Genomic DNA, 25,625 nt, shown 5'->3' with positions numbered 1-25,625 from the left:
GGAACAGGCACAGCAGTGACAGTGCCAGAGCAGATAGATTTAGCTGCAGTGTCACCAAGCTTGTTCCCCCGAATACCAACGTGGCCAGGTATCTAGAAAAGCTGGATAGAAGTAGAAGTTAAGAGAAATGGGCCAGTCACTTTAGAATATCAGCAAGAACAGGGTGTGAACTAACGTGAAGTGATTTCAGGGCTGGTAGAGAACTAAGCAAGTCAGTATAAATAGTGTAATTTGAGTATTGCTTAGCTTCTATATGATCCAGAATAAGAGAAATGGCATACAGTATCAGCACAACAAACCATGGCAGAGCCCACACAGTCACCTGATTTCGAACTATCTGAATAAATAGTAATGGAAGGATGGGTCAGCAAATAACAGATGGTATTTCCAATCGGAAGTGTTTGCTTTCCTCAGATGACTTAAAAATAGGTCACATTTGGGAACTGTAATAAGCCAAGATGAGATGAGCTGACCAATGGATACAGCAATGTTATCCAAGGACAGACCCAATTCATCCAACTATAAAGTTTCAAAGCATACAGCATAGACAGTTGCAAATGGCAAAGATACAAAGAAGGTTCATGAGACTCTATGAATAAGCTCTGAACTGGGGAAGTGCAGAAAGTCCCACTGCAGAGCCGAAGTTCTTGATGATGAATGTGGTCCAGCATCTTTAAGGCCGAGGTCCTGGCAGAGCCATAGACCAGTGATCCATAGTTAAGTTTTGATCAAATAAGAGCACAATATATCTTTAGCATTGAACATCGATCCACTCCCCAAATGGTATAAAAGAGAATATGGAAGGTGTTCAGTGCTCTTCTACATTTGATGTGTGGTATAAAGAGCAGCTTACAGTCAAAGATAAGACCCAAGAACTTTGTCTCAGAGACCATAAGCAGCACAACTTCCCCAATAAAGAGTTCAGGATCAGGGTAAATACCAGGTTGGTGGCAAAAGTGCATACAAACGGTTTTAGAAAGAGAGAAGTTAAAGCTCTTTGCTGTAGTCCACTTCAGTGAACAACTGAGGTCAATCTGTAACTGCCGCTCAATATACCTCATGTTTGACGACTGACATGAGATGTGAAAGTCATCGATACAGAGCCCATTTGCAAAAGTAAGAGGGAGTTGTTTAGTGATGGCATTAATCTTTACACTGAAATGTGTAACACTGAAAACACAGCTCTGAGAGACTTCAAGTTTGTGCAGAAAAGAACAGAGAAGTGTCAAACCTACACAAACTTGGAATTGACTGTCCATTAAAACATTTTAAATAAAAATGGGCAAACGGCCATGTAACTCATATATATGGAGATCTTGTAAAATGCCATACCTCCATTTGTATGATAAGCCTTCTCAATGTCAAATAATATCGATACAAAATGTTACTGTTTGAGAATGGCTTCTCTGATTGACATTTCAAATCAAATCAGGTGGTCCATGGTGGAGTGCTGTCATGGGAACCCACACTGGGTGGGCGAAAGGAGGTTGTTTGATTCGAGGAACCAAATGACAAGCATTAACCATTGTCTCTAAGATCTTACAGAGACAGCTCGTCAAAGCAACTGAATGGTAGTATGAAGGAATCTTCGGATCCTTCTCATGCTTAGAGAAAGGTAGGAAAATAGCCTGGTGCCAGGCATCAGGAAAAACATTCTTCTGCCAGATCAAATTAAAAAGAATTGGAAGAATAGAGAGAGAAGCAGAAGATAGATGGCACAGCATTTCATAGCGTACATCATCAGGTCCAACTGATGTCCTGCCAGACCAATAAAAGGCCAGTTTGAGTTCTACCAGTGTAAATGGATTGTCATAGAGACAATCAGCTCAAAAGGAAAAATATGATTGCTCTGCCCGAGTCTTGATGGCTAAGAAGGTGGAGGAAGAAACAGAAGTGCTAGATACCCAGCAAAATCTTTCACCTAAAGTATCAGCAATGCTCTGAGTATCAGCTACTTCCTGGCCATCAGGGAGCAAGATCGAGAGTGAAACAGAATTATATTGCCCACTGACCTTTTGAATCTTATCCCATATAACTTTGGAACTGGTGGTAGAAGATATACTGGTTGTGAAAAAATCCAAGATTCCTTCTGGCTTTGATGTCTTGCCCACCAAGCATGTGCACAAGCCTGCTGAAAAGTGATGCAGTGCAAGAGTGTGGGATACCTATAAAAAGTATCCCAGGCCTATTTTTGAGCCTTTCGTGCCATGTGGCAGGCATGATTCCACCATGGATGAGTGGCAAAGACTGGATGGGCATACGTTGATCAACCAACAGTGCCACCACTCCATGCACTCATCCCTCACACAACATGTCATTTCTGTACAAAGAAAACGACTGAAAGGTGACTGTGTTGGCAGGTTTCAGAAATGTTTCCTGTAAGGAAAGACATATAGGATGGTAGGAAACAATCAGTGTTTTGATGTCATCCAAATTAGAACAAAAATCTCAACAGTTACATTGTATCAAGGTGGCCATTTTTATTTATGTGTTAGCAAATTGGGTGCAGCACCCTTCTGTTTAAGACCACGTCTTTTTTCTTTACTGTCTTTATTCGAGGGAGGATCCACTGTGGATCCTGCCTATGTTAATTGGGCAGATCTTTGCTGTTGGAAGAGGATTCCAGTGACTGAGGACATGAACAAATGAATGTTTTTTTATCTTGGGGTGGGAGAATAAGATGTACCCAAGGAAATGCCTATACCCAAAACCAAAGGAAGTAGATCTGGGGGTTTGCTGGAATGTATGTTAGGGACAGAGATGGGTGTTGAAGTTGATTCATCAACTTTTTTAACCATGGAGGTCAAAAGATTTTTCATTTGGTTTGAGAATGATTCTTTTGGAGGCACAGAGAGATTCGTCTGCACTCTCACTGTAGTAATGGAACGAAGTGCAGCAGCATACGTCCAAGATGACGTCTTTGAGTGACCAAATTGCTGACACTGAAAACATCTGAGAGGGTTTGGAATGTATGGCTGAACACTGCAATTAAGATAACCTGCCTTGATGGTGGCAGGTGGGCATGGTGATGTAAATGTCAGAACGAGGATACTAGTCGGCATCATAATTCCATCTTTGTGAGTGGAGATACACCTCACTGCAGAAATGCCTCGAGTAGACAAAACAGCAAGAATCTCTGACTCAAGGATGCTCTTCAAATCCCTGTCAACAATAACTCCTTGTGATGAATTCAAAGTAGCATGAGGTGTAACCTCAATAGGTATATCCCCAATTGCCTTTGAATGCAAGAGGAGTTCACTGTGTTGAGATGTGGATGTTTCCGCCAATATGTCAACAGAGTGAAGCTTCTTTACTGACTTTGGAGAGCCTGCTAGTTCCTCTAGTCCCTTCTGAATGAAAAAGGGAAACATTTGCCATAAAGGTTTGTCTGAAAGAGAATGTAGTACAAGAAAATGAGGTACAACAGGTGTTACAAATCTTGAAAATTGCTGCTCAGAATCTTCAAGACGTGGTTGTTTACCTACGGACTGCTCTTTCACTGTTTTATTTAAGTTTTTATTTGGAGAATCCATAATAAAAAAAGGAATATTTCAGTTCCCACTGACCCCAACCACCATGGAGCTCTATGAGGTGACACATTAAAATGCCAAACAAGGACACTGCAGCAACACCAGGGTTTTGTGAGTACTGTACCCAAACACTAGCATCAGATACAATGTCCACAACACTTGTTGAGAACATCCAACACTGTTACTTGGTTGACCCTAGCCCAAGTGGACCAGCTGATTTACCCCACGGGAGCCACCCCACATAACTAAAGAGAAGAGAAGGAGTGACTTTATATGTAAAATATGAATTACATTTTGCTGAATTGAGGATGTCAAATATAATAGCAAGAACATAAAGGGAAAATGCTTTTAGTGGGGATTTCTTACAGATTACCAGATGGCACTGATGAAATTATGAGAAACTTTAGAGTGAGATTAAGATTTCAACTGTTCATGAAGTCATAATTTTGGAAGATTTTAATTTCAGGCAAACAGATTGGAAAATGTCAGTCAATGAGGGAGAAAGGTTTTGGAAATTGTTCAAGATAGGTTTCATCACCAGTTGGTCAAGGAACATATTGGGAACAATGCTATTTTAAATTTACTGTTAACATCTAACAAATTAATGGTTGAAGGTGTGGACATTCAAAACATCTGGGTGCAAGTGATGAAAGATTAGGTTTAATGTTTTACTGCATATAGAGGAAATAAATAATGATGTTTTGGTTACAAATTTCAAAAATCAAGTTTAGAAGGGATGTGACACAAATTATCTGTTGTAAATTGGGCAATTCATTTATTTGAAGCTACTAATGAGATGTGGAAAATTTATAAATATTCAAAATAAGAATATTCCTTACAAAAAAAAGGAGTAGCTGCAAGTAGAAAACCAGATTCACTCACAAAGAGTTTAAGAAAAAAGCATTAAATATAAGCATTACAAATTTAAGAAATTTAAATTAAAGGATTGATAGTACTGATGCATTACCTTTTTTCATGTTTAACAATGGGAATATTTGGAATAGGTGTGCTTTAGAACAGGTTGTCTTTGGATGTTGTGGAAAGAGTAAATTTAAGTGAGTATTAGAGAATGATTAGTAAGTAAAGAAATTATAAATGATAAATACAGCCTTTAAAAACGTCTTTGTTATGTTTCTTTAAATAATAGTTTCAGTTTATTAGATGATGGGAATGTATCAACAGATAAAATATTTTCCCTAAACATTGTTATATCATAAAAATAAAATAATAAGGTACTTAGGATTTTATGAAGGCAAGTCAATAGTAGAGCAGAAAAACAATAACTTTCATAATGACTAAGTTACCACTACAACATACACAAAATGCTGTATTCCTATACTGTTTATAATAATTAAGTTACTGCTACAATATACACATAATGCTGTAATCCTATACCGTTTATAATAATTAAGTCAACGCTATAATGAAAAAACAACACTATTTAACTGTTTCTCATAATTTCTATATTATCACTACAACCCACACATTATGCTGTTTATAATGATTTCATTACTACAACAGTGAACAAATGAAACTGTATAACAATAAATTCCATGATGTTTATGTTTTCGTGGTTGATAAAAAGTACCGTTAAAACTATAAATATGAATCAAACTTGAGAAATTAATATTTAAGTATTTTGATATCAGTAAGGTTGAACATACTTCAAGCATTTTTAAATGTTAATGTTGATTCTTTTAATATGATCAATACTATCTGTTGATGATGGGAGTGATACTTGAAACAGAAAAAAAGGTTAACACTGAACCAATATTAAATATTTTGATTTTGGCAGGACATGTATATATATACATATACATATACCAATCCTACTATACCTTCATGTCAATATTCTGTAATAAAGCTTTTTATATACATAAAGATGTGGTTGAGACTGTTTTTACAAAACAAGTAAAACATAAAATAAACATCATCACTTGACCAAAATTTGAGGAATTTTATTAGATCATGTTTTTATCAATTTTAGAACATAACGGAGATACGCACTATGTATTTACCTCTACATGCACCACTAGAGGTTAAAGTGCATAAGAAAAACCTTTTAAAATGTGCTATTCAACACAGTATTAGGTATTTAATGCCAGAGATACCAACTATCAATTTGACCTTACATTACTGATTTAATGATAGCTCCTAGTAAAGGAGATATGCATTTCAAAAGTTCTATATGTTATGCAATGCAGTATGCAAACTGTGGGAAAGAAAAACATATGAACATTAACTTGTACCTTGACTTGTCTGAGTCAGACTAATGTTATCATTTCACAGACATATTTTGAGTACCCTTGTACATTTTACTAAAAAGCTTGCCATATTTTTGTGTAGATGCACATAGTGAATTTGAAACTAAAATTAATAAACATTTTTTCCATTACATCTGTCACTATCTGAAAGATTTGGTAGTTCACTATGCCAATGTTATCTTCAAAAGACATTTTACAATAATAAAAGTAATATTTAAAGCATTATTTATAATAATGCCTTGCCTAAATTATCTAATTATCAAATACCAAAGAAAGGCATATTTGCCATGTTTAGCATGTTTGAAACACAGTAATTAAAAGTTTTTGCTTTTTTTTAAGCAGTTTGTGAAGATATTCTGTTTAGATGGTGTGGATACTGTCATTTTTAAACAGCTTGATATTCAACAAACAAGATATTTTAAGTATTTTGGAAAGTCTAGCAAAAAGATCATTCAAATATTGAATGACTTTAAAGATCTGAAATAGATGTTTGCAAATTTCAATGACTTTTAAGATTTTAAAGCACTCTTATGAACATGGTTAAATGTTTACATCTAAAACTGTAGCTTTACAGTCACATTAACTATTTCTAAACATTACATAAGGAAATAATATAATATCCAATCATATGTTAACTTTCCAATATACATGAGAAAGTCCATAAAAGTTGTTCTATGAACCAGAAATAACTGAAGGAATTAATGTACAGCAAATGATGTGTTTCAATAATTGAAAATGCTAGAAATAAGTAAAGTAGTACTCATATCAAACACAAAATAACAAACTATAAACAATAAATAATTGTACCAAAACCTTTAAAAAATGTATCATAAATATATATCTAATTTCTAACCAATAAGAAATAGCACAGGCAAGGTCAAATTAACAAGTTCATAACTATAACTAATCAAAAACAAGAACATCAGATATAAAATTGTATAAATCAGCAGTTAGGAAAAGAAGTAAAACACTACTAGCAGCTACAAAAAAGAAGGAGGCTGTGATAAAAAAAAAAGGAAAGAAAGTAGTACTTCAGAAGGAAACTAAAGCAGTGGTTAAAGTAGACTAAAGTACTGGTTGAAATAGGCCAAAGCAGTGGTTAGAGGAAAAATGCAGCACTTTGATAAAAACAGTGGTGATGATTATTTAAGAACGAAACAGAAGAGTAGGTGAGTACAAACCAGTGGTTGTGGAAAGACAAAGCCATGATTAGACAAGGACAAAGGATTGTTTACATGTTCCTTCGTGCAAAGATACTTAAGGGCTATCTGTGCTATCTGTCCCTAATTTTGAAGCAAAAGTTTAGAGGTAAGTCAACTAGTTAACATCACCCATCTCAAATTCACAGTCTCTCCAAATGAAATCAGTGACATTTGTCTGTTATACTTATAATGCACCCACAGCCACAAAGTGCAAAGTGTGTTGTTGTTTTTCTGAAAATGGACAGTGAATCACTCAACTGCACTCAGCTCATTTAGGTTAGGAAAGACAAAGCAATGTTATGTAAGAACAAAGTACTGGCTAGGTAAGGACAAAGTAGCAGATAGAAAAGGACAAGTAGTGATTATATAAAAAGAAAACAAAGGTTATGAAGAACAAAGGTAAAGACAAAGCACCAATTAAAGAAGGACAAAATCATAATTAGGTAAGTAATAAAGGTGATTTGAAACGAACAAAGCAGAGATTAGGTACACTCTATGCAGCACATATCTCAGGATAAGATAAAAGAGATATTAAATGAAAACATGTAAATAATTAGATAAGAATAGTGTAATAGTGAAGTAAAGAAAATGCAGCTGTTAGAATTAGAATTAAAGCAGCAGTATGAAAAAAAATTAAGCAACAGATAAAGACAAAACTGTAGTCAGGAAGGAGCATAGTCAGGGTTTTTCAGTACGTACACCTTGAGAGCCTTCTTTCGTGTTGCTCTTTCTACGTCTTAATAAGCTGGCAGGTGAGCTCTTGTTTGAATCATCTCTGGTTACTGCATGCTCAGAATCATTTGGAATTTCTTCTATTACCTAAACAGGCCAATAATCTTTACAATTTAGACCCACAATCACTTAACGAATCATTCACTGTCAATATAAACATTTTATTAGTTAAGAGACTCTAAGTCATTGCTTATAAAATTTTATAGCATTTCCTAGGATCAATCGTGCATTTAATCTCATAATGTTTTATGTAACTGTTGCACAAACATTTTGAAACTACATGTGTAATTGAGAGATTTTTTATGAAATTAGTAATATCATACAAAACAACTAAATAAAGTGCAAAAGTCTGAATAAATATCATGTGGTGAAGATTTTTTGTGTTATGCTGTCAAATTATATGACAAAATTATGCTACAGTACTGCTAAATATGCTGCAATATAAAAAAACACATTCAAACTAAACTTTAAAGATTGCTACAAGCAAACTCTAGTTTTGTCTAAAAGACACTATAGCTCTAAAGAACTTACAAAAAAAATAAAGATGAAAGCAAACTGACCATAATATTAATTAAAAGCAGCCTATTTTTCCAAAAAAGGCTTTAGAAAGAGCGAGAATAAAATGCTTCAATTTTGATGTGATCTTATAAAGTTTTGAAACTATGATCTCTATCTAGGAATATTTACATTCAACAAACGTGATGCAAATATATGAAAAAAAAAGGATACCCACATGTGAAGAGAGTCTATACCGAGTCAGAAAACATATGATACAGTATAAACCAAGCACTAAAAGGGGCTGTATATACACAGTCCAGTGTTCCGAATGGTAGATAATACTACGACTATCCTGATCCTTTCTGCAGGTAGAATCCACAAGTCCCACAAAACCTAACAACCTATGAGATAGAAAAGTATTACTGAGAGCTAAAATTTTTTTTTTTTTAAACAATGTATTATATATATTTGTTTATTGAGTATACTCCAAAATTATTCTCACTGAAGCCTCTCCCTTTAAAAATAAAATTTCTGGAATCAGGGTGAAAAACACTGTGTAAAAATTTTTAACTATAATGGTAGTATTAAACCTTAATTTAATATTAATTATAATAATATACAAGTTTTAATGATGTCTCTCAACCATCTATTAGATCAATGTTTCAATAAAAGTTAACATTTTCCTATACTGAAAATGTAGTTCTCATAGATACTTACCTTTACCCTCATAACAGATCTTTTTAATATCTATTGCTCTGTATGTGTACAAATATTCACTTGTTACTAGCCTTGTTCTCTCACCTATATCCATATGTTTGCATGTGTTACAGCTGTGTTGCAGTATGCGAATGAGCATGCTACAATCCTCCCCCAGCAAAAGTGCAACACACCCTCCAACCACAACGGACTCCCTCTATACTGTAGAACCAAATCTTCATTTCAAGATCACATAAAAACAAGCAACAGAATTGAGAAGGACAGAAAAGAAGTTGAAGCACACACACATTTTAAGTTTAGAAAAAATTGTGTTAACTTCCAATACAATTACTTATCTCCACTCATATAATAGCTAGAATTCCACACTGAAAAAGAGGGGCTGGTGCAAAATTACCTTGATGAACATGTGTCAAAAAGCATTTAAAGAGAGCCCAGTGATTGTAACATCTCTGTACCAGGTAGCAGGTGACCACATCTTGTCCATCTTAAATCTAGTAGGTCTTTATCTTCTTTGACAAAGACACTACCTTCAGATTCTGCTTCTTTAACAACAGCATGTACTATGTCTTTCTGTACCTCAATTGCTGCACCTATTATGTCTTCTTCCCTTTCAAAGTACTTCTACAACAGATTAGCATGGTAGACCTTAGACATCCCATCTGCTTTCACCTTACAGTGCACTCTGGTGACTACTTTCTGTACTGCAAAAGATACTTAATTTCCATTGTTGGACGAGTTTGTTGTTTGCTGTGGATAGAAGAGCTAAGACTTTTTGTCCAACCTCAAAACACTGATTACTTTCCATCTTGTTATATAAGTACTTCTTTGAGGTGTTCAGTTTCAATAGTGAAATTGCTTTGATAGGTCCAATTCAAAACACCTTTCTGGTCCTCTCTTCTGTGAGTCTTTAATCTTTGTCTTTCATTCGATTTTCTCTCAGGCACTGTCCCAAAGTTTCTACAGTGACAGATTTTTTATTCTGTATTTTCTTCATTTCTTGTAGACTTACATTTGGATGTAACTTTTTGATGCTTGCAAAAGATTGATGTCTTAACTACTTTATCTTCTTCCTTTGAGCTATAGTGGTGACTGCAGATGCTTTATCTATTCCCTTTCTGTCTGATTTATCTAAATCCCTACTACTTTATATGTTTCTAATCACCAAGTCATATATTTGCACCTTCATGTAAATGGCTTCGAGATCTCCTACATAATACTGAAATATTCACCTTTATTTTTCTTATGGAAAACTTTCTTATTATCACATAAATTAGTACACACAAATGTACTTTACCTGTCATTTTGTCATCAGATACTAGACTGGTTTTCACTGTTGCACTACTGCACCCAGTGACTTGTAGGTCTTTTACTTTCTATACCCTGACATATCCTTCCCTTACTCTCAATATCTGTATATGCTCCAATCACTAATGGCACTGTTGATCCATTTGCTAATTTGAGCTATTACATCCTTCTACTTTCTGTTGGGTGAGCTTAGCAATTTCAATTTGTGCTTTTATTCTCTCCTTTCTCTCATTTCCATCTCTATCTTTTAATTCTTTCTTTCTCTTTGTACTCTTCTATTTCTTCATTTTATTTGCAGTCTCTCCTCTCTCTCCTCTTCTTCTTTAGCCATTCTTCCCCTCTTCTCTTTCTAGTTCTTGTTGTTATTTAACAAACTATCATAGTTTCCCATCTTTTAACCTAAAATACTTACCCCTTTGTACCCATTTATCAAAATCTTTTGACATGGTTATATAGAATGATTATAATCTCTACACTATTTTCATGTATGTATAACCTTAATTCTGTTGTTGTTAACATCTTTTTCTACTGCTGTTTACCACTGTACCATCCTGTCTAGCTCACCAAATGTCAGAGTTTTATGTATTGTTAAACTAGGATTCTTCTACAGTAGGTGTTTGTGAGTTGTTGCTGATAAATTCAAACACTAAATGAAAAGCACACAATCCATTTGTATTAGAATAATACATTAAAAACAAGTGAAATATGTGTAACAAAAATTTATTTACACTATATAGTATCTGAAACTACAAATAATTCTCTTTTCTTGTCAACAGTCCATTCAGGCTGATTCAATTATGTTAGAATCTAGTTGGCAAGATGAATTATTTTTCTCTACTTTGTTTCTTACTGCACAATCTGTCATAGATGTATTTACACTACTCTATGGGTTACCACAATTGTATTTTAAATTTTAAATAGTTGTCTCCTTTTCACTGAAGTCCACCAAGATAGGTTCAATTGCTTTAGAACACCTTTGGATAAGACAAATTATTTTCCTCATCTCTGTTAACTGTAAAACTCACTTTAAAGTATTGCTTGTTACAACTAATCATTCAAACACTAATTATCTGTATGTTCTCTAATTTTCTGTGACTGAACGTTTACTTGATATTTATATTTTGCCAACTGAGGCATCAAATCTCTATAAACTACACAATGCTATAATGGAACAATGCTCACTTAAGGTAATGAAAAAAATATTGAACCACACACATAACATACAATCCTTACCAAGTTGAGCAACCAAACTTCTCATGCTTATCACCAATAATTATTTTTAACTCTTGTTATGAAAACCATATCATCATTAAATATTAATCCAAAAATAAATTAAATAATAACTCTTAAACTAAACAGTCTCATACATCCAACAACTAACGTCCCTCAAAGAACCAGAATGAAATTATCCAAAGCCTGATGCACAGCAAAGAGTACTAAATGATTGGTATGGAAATTCCAACTCAACCAACAACCAAAGACCTCTTTAGAATCCAAATATCCTCCAAAACTGTCAGAGAAGAATCAATGAAAAGATGTAAATCTGAATGGATATATGATGGAGAAGCTCCAACAGAGATGTAGGTGTTGTCCCTGTTGAACCACTTAGAAAAAAAAAAAGTCAACTTGTAAGGATGGAAAAAGAATAGGGGAATCCAGAATATCCAAGGCAAGATTCCACAAATCATGCAGAATCCAAAAAAGTGTTCTCGTGTAAGCATGACTCACAGATATAAGAGCTTTCATGAGAGTAAAACTCCCTGAAAGAGAGAGAACCTCACATACAGACATTGAAGGAGAGGATTAAATAACAGCACAAAATACAGACACAGAAAAGAAAGAAGGTTGGGCCTAAGTAAAATGGAAGTTGAATAAATTCTGAGATTGATGTGATAATGAGCTAGTATAAGAATGGTCATTTCTTCTTGGACAATCCAATCCAGCAACTTTTCTGAAAAGAATTTATGCATGGCTGTAAGAGGCCTAGACCAAAACAGCTCAAAGGAGCCACTTTTCTATATAATGATAAAACTATAGGCTCTGAGAGTAAGAGATGGAAAAACCTTTATAACACAACAGAACATGTAAGAGGTTGAGGCCAGGCCAAATGGCAGGGCACGATATTGAAAAATGTGACCCGCTTGGACAAACCAAAGGTAACGTGGGATGCATGCTGATGAACAGCATTCATCTGAGACTGCAGCAAATCTGGTAGATTTAAAAAACTGAATGGCACAGAAGTAGGACCAATCATAAGGCATATAAATACACAGGGGTCAACACACATTATCCAAAAGAGTACCTTTACCCAAAAGATCCCAAAAGCAAAGAAGTTAGTGTGCAGGGAAATGGCAGAAGAAGAGAAATGCAACAACATGGTAAAAAAGAAGTGGAAGAGTTACCACTGAAAATCCCTCAGAGGAAGGACAAAAAGCTTGAAAGAGGAGATGTACAAAAGAAAGTTGACAAAGGATGGTAAGTGGGGTTAAACAATGTTGGAAGAATTTGGCTTGGATACATCAAGGTCCAAACACCAAACTTTAAATAACAATTCCAAATGATAAGAATCTAGGAAAGGAGTCAATGAGCAATGATAGGCAAAAGCATAAGGCTCAGTGATATTAGGTGGATAAGAAATAGAGGATAAAGACCTAACATAAAAAAACATGAGTACCAGGTCCAGGAAAGCCAACAAATGCTGAGACACTTCTAAAAGTTTAGGAAGTGAAGGCATGGAAAAGATGGAACCAAAAAAGTTGTCCAATCCTTCATCTTCTTGACCAGTAACAGAAAACTGCTGGGCTGAGTCACCAGTAATAGTCAAAGTCATAGTAATGTAGCAAAACAAAAAATGAAAAACAATCCATGGACAAAACCTTTTAGTTGGGAAATTGAAACTATGAAATGAAAAAATATGACAATTAATAAGAAGCATAATGTAGAATACCAGAGTCCAAAATCCACTAAACTGAAAGAAAAAAGTAAAGGTGAGGGATACATCTTAACACAATTGTGCCAAATCAAAAAGTAAATAATAGGTTCTATTGTACAGATGAAGTCAGCTGCACTAGGAGAATGTGTCACACTTCAAATAGTAAAGGGTTTTCACATGCTCATTTACACCCTACAATATGGCTGTAACATATGCACACATGTGAATGTAGGTAGCAGCACAAGGCTGATGAAGAGGTAAGTTATATCGGAATTACACGTGATATAATGTAGTGATCATGATTTATAACAACAATCAGTATCCCTAAGTGAAGTAGCCCAATACTGTCACTCTTCTTTTTACACTGAAAGCAATACTTTTACATCACTTATTGTGATTCTACTACACTTATACATGTTTGGCATCATTTTCTTCAAAACTGTAATAATATTTATGTACTAACTGTGTGTTCAGAGAATTGGGACCAGTTGACTTATTGTACACATTAACAATGATGTTCGGGAAACTTTTAATGTTGAAATAAAAATTAATTGGACTGCAAATTGCCTTTCAAGTCAAATAGAAATCAAAGCAACCCTTATGTGTAGTTTTCATGAAGTTGCAAAATCATTGTTTTGTAAATAACAAACACAGTTGAGGAACAAACATATTCTCACTCATGAACTGACTGTCCAATTATCATTAAACATTCTCATCTCATCATTTCAATTTACTGTTAACAAATCCTCGCTCATCATCTTATTGTCTATCTACCATTTAACATGTTTTAAGTGTAAATTACATTACAAAGACATGGTGTCTTTTAAATTCACATTAAGATGAGTTAGTAAAAACAATAACAGTACTGACGAATTTTAAACTTAATCAGAATGATTTATCTAAAGAATATTTATATATATTAAAAGTTCCCCAAAATAGGCTTCTCATGAACTTCTTGTGTCAGTGGTAAAAATCTTAAAGTATTGACAATAAGTAAATCACTGTTGTAAACATTTAACCTCTTTTTACAGTTACAATCTGTAACAGTGCATGAAAGCTATGACAAACTCTGAAGTTTGACTTTCCAGAAGACAAACCTAAATAAATTACTTTTTATGTTTTGGTAATATGTAATTTCTTGAATTTTTACACAATTAAACTTAGCCATCTTTCTATAATAAAACTCTCCAATATTTCATCCTTTTACAAACCTTGCTTCCTGACTTGAGGGATGAATAAGTTTCTGAGCATAATCAAACTGATACAGATACAAAATTATAAAATGAATGGCACAGTATACAGCCAAGATTGTTCTACCAAGAACAAACATGTGACCCAGTTTACGGCTGCTTGCCAACCAAGTGCTAAGGGTCAGAAACAAAAGAAAATAAATGGATGACATCAGTGATGGATGGAGAATCCCTGCACCTGCTAAGTATATCAAGAAAAGAAACTCTCCACCAACAATCATGACCTCCGATGAATACTTTCTCTTCCTCTTAATAGAAACCTTTTCTTTCTCATCGCTTTCTTCAGAAACTTTCCCACACGTAACCAAAACCCCTACAGTTGTCAAAAGAAGGATAAAGTCCAATCCCATTAGACGCAATGCATCCAATGGCTGTATGCTGTCCAGTCTGTGTAGTCCAACCAAAGCAAGAAGCCTTCCATCCTGTGTACCTGAAAGATTAAAGAAAAGGATACAAAATAACATTGATTGAGAATTATACTATCAAGGTCAATTATATAAAGTTCACAACTGACCTTTCATCAAATCATGCTGCCCCATATCTCATTCCCTTAAAGAGTCTGTAATGGCTGGTCACTTGTGCAGAAAAGAATGTGCTGTGAATGTTCTTATTAAATTTAAAAAAAAAAACAATGACAAAGTAATTAGTTTAATACTATACTCAAATGAAGTGGTAATTCAAGCATGCAGTGGATTTTCATGTGTAGCCTCATCTACTATTCAAATGGAAAATATTCAAATCCAATGAAATATAAGGAGCCATATACACAGTGTAATATCTGATCAAAATAAATACATGTTCCATCCCTCATAAAAATAAAAAGAATTATGATATTAACTTAATTCCATCTAGAGTTAACATTTTCCTTGCCTAAAAATGTATTTCATTTAGTTACTCACATAGAGCTATCACTTTGCAAACAGTACCACAGGCCTTAAAGTTTCCACCCCCCTGCATGTGTCAATGTGTATTGTGCCAGTTTATAATGTCACCATCATTGAACTACAATCCTCCACTCATACAATGGTAAACACATCCTTCATACATAGTAATCTGTATGAGTACATGAATATAGATTCATTATTGATGAGACAAACCAAATTCACCTGAAATGATGAGGAAGGAGAGATGCAGATAGGCAAGCATCTGTTTAAATACATTTTCAAGTAAGGAAAAGGCTACTCATCTCTCTGTAGAACACAGAGCCAAGATACCACATTGAAGGTGGTGGAGAGGTCAGTGCTGAGAAATTACAAAGATAGAGCTCCTTTCCAAAAACAGTATCAGAAATGAAAGCCCATGAAGTGCGACATCTACAATGTCAGAGGGGGGTAGCCTAATGGACCAGCATTCAGTGGAATTCTACATCCATTTCAAGCAGGAAATACTCATAGCCCATCAGAAGTTGTAGAGCAAAACAATTTGTAATGAGAACCTTTTGCTAGGTGTTAACATAACAGATTGCCCAACAATTCATTAACTCACAGGCAGACAGTTAAGTATGAATGTGTAATGTGGCTAACACTTTATGTCAGACTGTTGCATGTTGGAAAAATACTTACCTGAGACATGTATTACAAAACTCTGGTGCAGAGAGTAGCATCCCAGACCTGTGTCATGAGGCAAACAAAAACCCATGAAGTTGGACCCAATCACTGGGAAAGGCTAATTCATTATGTGGAATGTCTAGTACTACATTAAGAGATAACACCTCAGCTCTACTTCCAAAATAAGAGATGTGTCCACTTGGTTTCATACCAGTGAAACTAAACCTCCAAATGAAGAACTCTTATATTGACTTCCTTGGGTCTGAGGAAGAAAAGATTCTCACTTATTCCATGAAATGAAATGAGAGAGATACAGGAGAGATGCCTGAATCATTGCCATCTGACATTAACATCTGGAGTGAGATCCCACACTGAGAGAGAGTGCAACAAATTAGTGTGACTAAAGAAATCAAGCATGAGACATGTAGATGGCAGGGACATACCTTAGGCTTTCTTTTTTTTTAACAAGTGTGTGCTGTGTTTTCTTATAGCAAAGCTAAATCAGGCTATCTGCTCAGCCCACCAAGGAGAACCAAGTTTTTAACAATAAGAAATGGTTTGGAAAATGAAATATGTTGACACTGCCCTATCTTAACAGTGCACACTCAGCAGGGACAAATTTATTTAACACTTTCCATGCTATCACACTCAATACAGATCTTGCATAAATATTTTCTGTGAAGCAAAATCTGGAACTCAATGGATTCCATCATTTGTATAGCACACACACATATTTATATATTTTAAATAAAGTGGTTGTGAGACCTGAAAAAGAAATGAGGAAGTAAATAACTTACCATCACAACCATTGTGAAGATTCAAATATGACAACTGGAGGGAGACAAAAACTAGGGTAGATGAAACCTTTCTCTGTGTAAGAGATTCACCCATATCCTCACTAACAAGATCTCATATGGAAAGTTTAGATGGCTAGAGCCAAGAGATGCCATGAGATAAGAAATATAATAGGAAAAAAACAGGAAAAGGTTAATCACACGTAAAAGAAACTAGCTGGATGAGGTGTATAACTTGACCAAGCAAAGTGGAAAGAGATAAGTTGCTAAAGGAAGAGGTTGTTGTGTGTTCTAAAAGGGGCGATCCAAGTAAAATAATATTGAATATATTTTACAAAACAAAAGAGACAACCTTGGTTGGAATGACAGTACAGGGAAGAAAGGATGAATATAAAAAAACATCCAATCATCCTCCCAAGCCAACCAATTTTGAAGGCAATCAGGAAAGAAGATGAGCATGTTACTGTGGTAAATATTGTAGAAGGATGTTAAAACAAAAGAAAAAGAAAATTTTCAAAGCTTATAAATGGAAGTATAGCCACTTTAGACATACAGAATCCTTAGTTAAAGCTGTAGTTTATAGATGGATACCAAAAGAATGAAATCAAGAAGTGTAGAGGAGGTAAAATGCAGTGAAGACTGGATGATCATAGTGTAAACAAATGCACTGAAAACACCAGAGGATAGAGAAACCACTTTATAGGAAGGATCCAGGTCTAGGTGAGATAGTTAATATGCCATCAAAGACTAAGTTTTTACAACATGATAAATCTACAACTGAACAAAAAACATAAAATTTAAAAACAGAAGTGCCTCTCTGTTTGAAGAAGAAAAAACAATAAAAGAGGAGTCTGAATGATAATGTGAAGAATACCAAACAGACAAGACAGAAGATGATAGTAAGTCTGCAGGGTAGCCCCCAGCTCATGGATATAGAGATAGAGAAACCTTATTTATGGAAACCAAATGTCGGAATTCGATCCTGCATCCAGAAATACACCCCACTGGAATACACACAGTAAAAAAGAGCATTTGTAATATTGTGGTCATCAAGCACAAAGCCAATACAATATGCCATCTGTGTTATATCACCATGGATAAAATACTTATATATGTAAGTGGGAGGAGCCCACAGACTGAATTCTGAGCCCTGAAACAAGATGGAATTTTGGGTAAATAAGAGAAAAGAGTCATACGAAATTGTGCAACCTACTACAAATGCAAGAAGTGAAAATACAATTGTACTTCTAAAGATACCTACATTGACAGGCCACAAACCACTAATGAGAATACATATTGGGACATCCAGGTAGAAAAAGAGGTTCAGGAGAAGAGACTTTACAAAGAACATTTATGCAGGTAATAAAAGAGACATGAGAATCCTGATATCAAAAGCTAGACAGTGAAATAGGCTGAGCATGCCCTGCATAAAAAGTGACAGAGAACACCATGTGAATGAAATACAGGGTGAGTTGATTTGAAATGGTTAGCTAAACTAATCACCCTAAAAAATAGGATTCCCTACAGAAGCCACATTGAAGGGGGAACAATTGGCCTCATGAATGTAACCTCTGAGTTAAAAAAACAATGGACCATATGAAATAAACTGGCTATACTAAACTCAGAACAAGGGCCAATAACCAAATAATTGATTATTGTGGATGAACTGAAGGAAGCTAAAGACAGGCACAAATATTAGAATTGGAAAAAGTGTCAGAAGCCTCAAATGAAGCTTTCCACCAATGAGGAGAATAACCACTACAGAGAAAGAAAACTGCCTATTGGGAACTAAGAAAAGGATAATAATGTATCAAGTGGGACTGACTGGCAACTGGTACACAACCTCCCCTATCTGTGGGAACAATAAAAAGACAGGAGCATAACACCACAGTAGAGTTAAAGAGGTGTCCCATCACATTTGTAAAACATAAGATGGAGAGTAGAAGTAAAAGTATATTTATTGAGAAAGTATCTGAAGAATTTAACAAGCTGTAGCAATAGGAGCCCAACTATGAACAAAATGGAAAAACAGAGTTCCTACAGGACTGGAACTGAGGGGTTACTCCAGAAACATTATCATAAGACCCATGACAGTCAGCCCTTAAAGAAAGTGGGACTATGAATAGTAAAAAAAGATGACAAGAATCAGAAGAGGGGAGAACATCATGAGACTGTATACAACAAGAAAGCAAATGGATAAAAGATACCCCTAAAAACACATCATAATGAAAAGATACTAGATGGAGATCCCAGAGAAGTGACTGGAGGAAGCAAAAATCAGGAAGTAAGGCAATCAGACAAATAACACCTGAAATAAAGAAACCAAGGTAACTGGAACAAAATGGAAGAAACTTAGGGCAAGAAGAAAAAACCAGTATGTGCAAATTGCCTCAGTAAAAGAAACCATGATGGAAAACCTCGAAATGAAGATGAAGGAAGAGAATGAACAAAAAAAGTTGAAAAAGAAATACAGATAAATAAAAGGAAGTAAAAATAGGATTTCTCTAAACTTAAAGAAGAGCTTTAAAAGAAAGAGGTTCATGCAACAAGAAAGCCAAAGATTCAGGAAAAAATTATTGAAGAAAATAAAACAAAAGACACATAACAGTGGAATCCAAGCAGTGAAAGATAAAAGTGGAATTATCTAATCAACATTTGGAAGAGGGAAGGATAAACAAATGTTGGCAAGAAAATAGTAGTAGTGAACCACTAAAAAGATGTGGCAGGCTTAGCTGAAGTAATAGAAACAGGAAGTCAAGAATCCTGGATCTGAGATCAGAATGGAACCAACCAAATAAATTACTGACCATTAAAGTGTCTTCAGTCATCTATACAGTGTTAGTAACTTCTGTGACGGAGTTTTTGAAACCTTGGGAGATGCCAAAAATGCAAAAACATGAATACATAATTGAGTTAATTAATAATACTGATGTTGTTGTGATCCATTTTTTTCTAAAATACATACAAAACAGATTTTATTTTTGTTATTAATTGGAAAGGAATTGAATCAGGTATGCTGATGATACATGGGCCTAATCATAGTCTTGAAAAGTATTGGACAAATCAAATATATAAGATTAGACAAAGGGAACAGACAAGTGACCTAGATGCACATAGATCAACTGAAAGAAAATCAAATGAAGACAACATGAAGGAAGTTCCAAATGATAAGTGCAAAAGTTAACATTAGTCTTCATATAAACAAGCAAGTTAAGGAAATAAATATTACACAACAAACAGTTACACAAAATCAAAACTATGAACATATTTTGGGAAATCTTAAATATATAATAAAAGCATGTATAAAGACAAGCAGTACCAAAGAAACAAGCATCTGAGGATTGCAGAACTAGAAGGATGTGTTACCCTCCTACTGGTGGAGGGCTATAGCCTAATGATATTACACTACATGCTAGTACAATGCAATTGCAACATGTAAGAATAAAGCTTTCTTTACGACTTGTGACATGTGCAGGAATTACCACAGCAGTGCACACAAAGTGACAGCTCTTTGTGTTGCAATGAGAAAAGTAATATTTCTGAAAATTCATTTGAAAATTCAGTTCTACCTTAACCCATGTAAATCATAAAAAATACTAAACAGTAGCCTATTAACAATAATGAAAACTTAATGCAAATAAGTCGATAATAATCCAAAGCTTGAAACCCAGATTACTTCAAATAATGTATGATTTCATATAATATCCAAAAATAATGTAGGATTTCATATAATATCCAAAAATAATGTATGATTTCATAAACCTTGCAGGAGAAAAATCTAGAGCTTTATATAATTTACTGCATAAGAATGTTAAACCTGATACATAATATTTCACAAACATACAGGACTTATAAAGATCACTCTGCAATAATATAAAGTTTGATGCAAATTAATCCACAATAATTAAAATCATGATAAACAATATTCCACAACAACCCTGAATATTAAGGAAGTTACTCTTTATTCTTACTAAAAACAAATACACAGATTGATATATGTTACACTGTATAATTCAAATCTTTTTTAACATTATTTCAAAAGAAAGCAGCATTTAATACAAGTTACTTCATTTTATAACACTGTAAAACTTAATATAAATAAAACATGATACATGCTTATCCACAAGAATACAGAATGTACAGGACATTAACATTACTTACCAAGAATATAAAATGTAGTACACATTACACTAGATGAATACAAATCAACAGTTTATTCAGAGAAAACACAAAACACAATAGAAGCTGCTTCACAAGAACAAAGAATGTACCTGATGCACATTACTTATGAGCAATGTAAAACGTAATTTACATTACACTAGAAAAGTACAAATCAGTAGCAATTTATCTGCAAAAACACAAAACATGATAAGTCAATCCACAAGTTTCTAGAATTTCATGTATGTATGTTAATCATTACAGATCATGATGTATGTTACTTCATAAGAATAGACAGGTTTAAGTTATACACAAGAATACAGCACCTGATGTATGTTACTATATAAAAATATGGCACTTGTTGCATGGTACTTCACGAAGACGTGGTATAAACAAGAATAAAGCACTCACTGTATTTGATACTACAAAAAAAAAACTCTTCAGACTTACTTCAAAACCAAAAATATTCTTGGATGCTATTCTAACTCTCTAAACTGCACATTTCTGCACATTCAACTGAGAGTGTTTTTATGATTTTCAAATAATTATCACCATACCTTACAAAACTTCAATCTTATTAATTTTGTAAATAATATCATGATTTCAATTAGTTTCCAGCCAAGGAGACATAAATGTTATTGGACATTGTCACAATCCAATGGGTAAATTGGGAGTTTTGGCCACATACTAGCAGGGTCTGCTTGGCTTTAAGAAGTTAAAAGAAAGAAAATTGTAGTGCCATAAAGCACAAGCTGTACTAGGTGCAGGAGGGAAATTTTTTTCAAGAACCTGTTTCAGGTTTAAGATAAGAACATATCTATATAATGATGAGACTAATTAGTGTTGGGAGTTGGTGATATACATCAAAAAGGAAAAAACAAAAAATCCACCATAACTAAAGTCTATGCTTGGTGAATGGTAGAAGAAAAACAACAACAGTTGATCATGTTAAGTTTTTTTTTGCTCCAACAAAATAAAAAATACTTCTATTTTTTTATCAATAAACTTTAAAAATAATATCAGTTAATATCTGGAGCAGATAAACTCACTAATCCACTAAGTATGTCTTCTACAAGAAGAACACATCAGTATTCAGTCAATACTTAAAACATGTTATTACTCAGCCATCTCTTCCTTTCCTTTTCAAAACTTGTAAACCTCTTTAACTGAACATTTTGTTTTATAAAACCTCTTTTAAATGTTTCTGTGATAGATTTTACTTGATGATATGCAGATTAAAATTTAAATTTTGATTCCTTTAAACATCATATGTAAGTATAAACCAATGTAGGTAGATTCCTATAGATGTTTCCAACAATTGATTTTTGTCACATCCAAATTTGGCATTCAGGTTGTGAATTTCTGTTTGGGCAATTGAAGATTTCTTTTGTACCATGATTTTATGGGTAGTCATTGACATTGTTTTCATGTTCAAACATTTTCCTAAACCTCTTTGTCTTTCTTATACTAGTTTGTTTATACAACTCCATGTCAACCCCTCTGGTATTGCAATTTAAAGAGTGTGTGTGTTTTCTTATAGCAAAAAAAACACATCGGGCTATCTGCTGAGCCCACCGAGGGGAATCGAACCCCTGATTTTAGCACTGTAAATCCGGAGACATACAGCTGTACTAGCGGGGGCCACAAAAAAAAATTTTTATAAAAAAAACTGGTAAGATAAGCATACTTCATAGCTACAAACCCTTTCACTAGAATTCTTCATTAAAGTAAACAAAATACACAATATAAAATCAAGGCTGATTTTATAATCAACCCTGGTCAAATAGAAACAGTTTTGGCCTGATGGTGGCCAAAAAATATTTTCCTAGGAAACAACATACATGCAGACATTGGTAAGAAAATCCGGAAATAATATTTTTGTTGAAAAGAAATCATTATTTCCCAAAATATAGCTTTATATGTGTAATAATTTTGATAGATGATGTAATATATTGGAATGTGACATAAGTTATGTTTATTTTGTTCACTAATTTTCGGCACATAATTGTATTAACCAAAACACTGATTAACTTTAATTTATTCATGTTACTTACACTGCACTGGGAACGTCCCGTAATCCCCTAAACTCAGTAAGACAATCTGAAAGACAACGTGTGCTAAACAGCTAATGATGCTGAGACCAAGGACAGCTTTGAGGTAACGTCCTGTATGACCTAAAACGTTTTGTAAATATTATAAAATGAAGAGTCTATAGTATTAAAACAAAACCTAATTTCTTAAACACTGAATTATTTTTACTGCAAATTATTTTAATAAAAATAACAACATAAGTTCACATAAAACTGTACAATTTCTACTTTCAAACTTCTAACAATGAATGATAGTATATATGGGTTTATATATATACATAAACTGGTACATGCATTACTTCCTCGACCGAGGTATTACCAACACTTTTCTTTTAGATATTGTTTACTATTGATCTGGATAGACTAGTAAAAGCTGACATAATGCTGAAAAAATATAGTTTATATGATTAAAGGATCATATACTAGCTTTCATCCATAATATGAACTAATTAAAGTGTACGGTTAAAAGTATAATTTACTACACATAATTCACATTGGAGATAAAAAATAATTATGAATAATGTTTTATTAATAAATAATAATTGTTATCAATGTTATGTCATTTATACACCTACATTAAAATTATGTTACTCTTTAATCTTTTCAGTAAATGACTAATAACGTACAGACTTATTGTGTTATTACCTCCATACTGAAATGGTTTCTTTACCTAACAACTGTGTATACTGGTTCCTTATCCTTAAATAATACTAATACAGATTTTTTGACATTTAATATGCATTCCACTTTAATCACATTTCAGCTTCTAACAGGTGACAGTGACTTAATATTCATTAGTTAATACAAATATTTGTTTATCTATAACAGAATGCAAAATGTTTTTCCAAAGCACAGAAAATTGTTTCATAAAAATCCACAAATTAATGATGGTAATTACAATTTAAGTTCTCCCTTATCTGAAAGGAAATAAAACATACAGTAAAATATTAACTTTCCATGTTGAAAAACTTATTGCTTTATAATCAGGATAAATTTTCAAAATAAACTTGCATTTTGAATAATAATAACACAAATAGAGACAACAAAATATAATTAATTTAACATAAGTTAGCCTCGATCCAATTTCAAAGAGACACAGTTATATACATTTTTCACAATATTTTTATTTTATAAAAAACAAACTTCTCCAAAATAATTTTTCATAAGCATTTTAAGCCTGTTTCATATGTAGTTAAACCTTCTAAGCAATTCTCATATTTTCTGCTATTTTATTTTTACTCAAAAAACGAATAATCCAGGAGCCCTAATATTGTTATCTCCTGTTCATACCACAGCTGCTAAATATTCCACAACAAAATTGTTTCATACCTGAACCACTACTGGTTGGTGTGGGGCCTGGCACTAATGGTGCCACCAACAGAAGGAGAAGATAAATGAATGACAATACATTGAAACGAACAACGACAGCTGCAAGAAAAACATATTTTAGGTAATTAATATTACTTAAAGAACACACAAGATTTGTTTCCCCTTTATTTGATGCACATAGGCTTTAATTAGAAAAGACGTAAAATAATGTATGTCACTTATCATAATTTCAATTACAATTTGGATGGGAATGACCTTAACAGTGTCATGAAAGAAAAGAATCTTGATTTAATGTTTAATCAGTCTCTTAATCCATCCAAACAACATGCTGTTGCTAATAGTAAGGCAAATAGGATCTTAGGTTCTCTTTAAAGAAATATTGAATACAAGTCTAAAGAGGTTATAATTTCATTATATAGGTGACTGGTTAGGCTGTATTTGGAGTATTGTGTTGATTATTGCGTTCTTTACTTTAAGAATGACATTGGATTGTTAAAAAAGGTTCTGAGAAGAGTTACTAGAATAGTACCCGAGATTAAGATCTCTGGGATCGTTTTATCTTGAAAAACGGGGAGTTAGAGGGGATCTAATTGAGGTGTTTAAGATTGTAAAGAGAATTAACAGTGTTGGTGTATCATCTTCTTTAATACTTAATAGTGGAAACAGTGGAGCTAGGGGACAAAATACAAATTTTAGTAGGGTACGAGTCCTTCTCAGCTAACACCATTTTATTTTTCTGACAGGATGGTTGACCTTTGGAACAGGTTGCCTTTCAGTGTTGTGAAGACAGAAAATTTAAGTTTATTTGTGTTTTTTTTCGAATTTCGAGCAAAGCTACTCTTGGGCTATCTGCGCTAGCCGTCACTAATTTAGCAGTGTAAGACGAGAGGGAGGGCAGCTAGTCATCACCACCCACCGCCAACTCTTGGGCTACTCTTTTACCAACGGATAGTGGGACTGACCGTAAAATTATAACACCCCCACGGCTGAAAGGCGAGCATGTTTGGTGTGACGGGGATTCGAACCTGCCACCCTCAGATTACGAGTCGATGCCTTAACCCACCTGGCAAATTTAAGTAAGTTTAAGAGAAAGCTTGATAAGTGTAGAAGTGATAAGAGCAGACCTTGAGGGTTTTCATTTTTATTATTTAATAGTTTTAGTTATGTTTAGCAGATGGGACTGCCTAGAGGGCGAATATAGGCCCCCAATTGTCCCAAAACATTATGATGTATTATTTTGTTTATTTTTAATCTTCTAATATGTACAATAAAAATTA

The 25,625-nt window shown here is 33.9% G+C and overlaps 1 protein-coding gene across 1 annotated transcript in view; it reads right to left on the bottom strand.

Annotated features, from left to right (window-relative positions):
• The window catches only part of LOC143230968 (piezo-type mechanosensitive ion channel component 2-like), a 211,535-nt gene that overhangs the window by 142,859 nt on the left and 43,051 nt on the right, over positions 1-25,625 (bottom strand). Inside the window, 5 exon segments of the mRNA XM_076465323.1 lie at positions 7,696-7,815; positions 8,462-8,627; positions 14,392-14,860; positions 22,984-23,103; positions 24,349-24,447. Of these exon segments, the coding sequence (XP_076321438.1) occupies positions 7,696-7,815; positions 8,462-8,627; positions 14,392-14,860; positions 22,984-23,103; positions 24,349-24,447 (974 nt within the window).

This window comes from Tachypleus tridentatus, chromosome 10 (assembly GCF_004210375.1).
Source record: "Tachypleus tridentatus isolate NWPU-2018 chromosome 10, ASM421037v1, whole genome shotgun sequence".
NCBI classification, from domain to species: Eukaryota; Metazoa; Arthropoda; class Merostomata; order Xiphosura; family Limulidae; genus Tachypleus; species Tachypleus tridentatus.
This window is presented reverse-complemented; position numbering and strand designations above follow the sequence as displayed.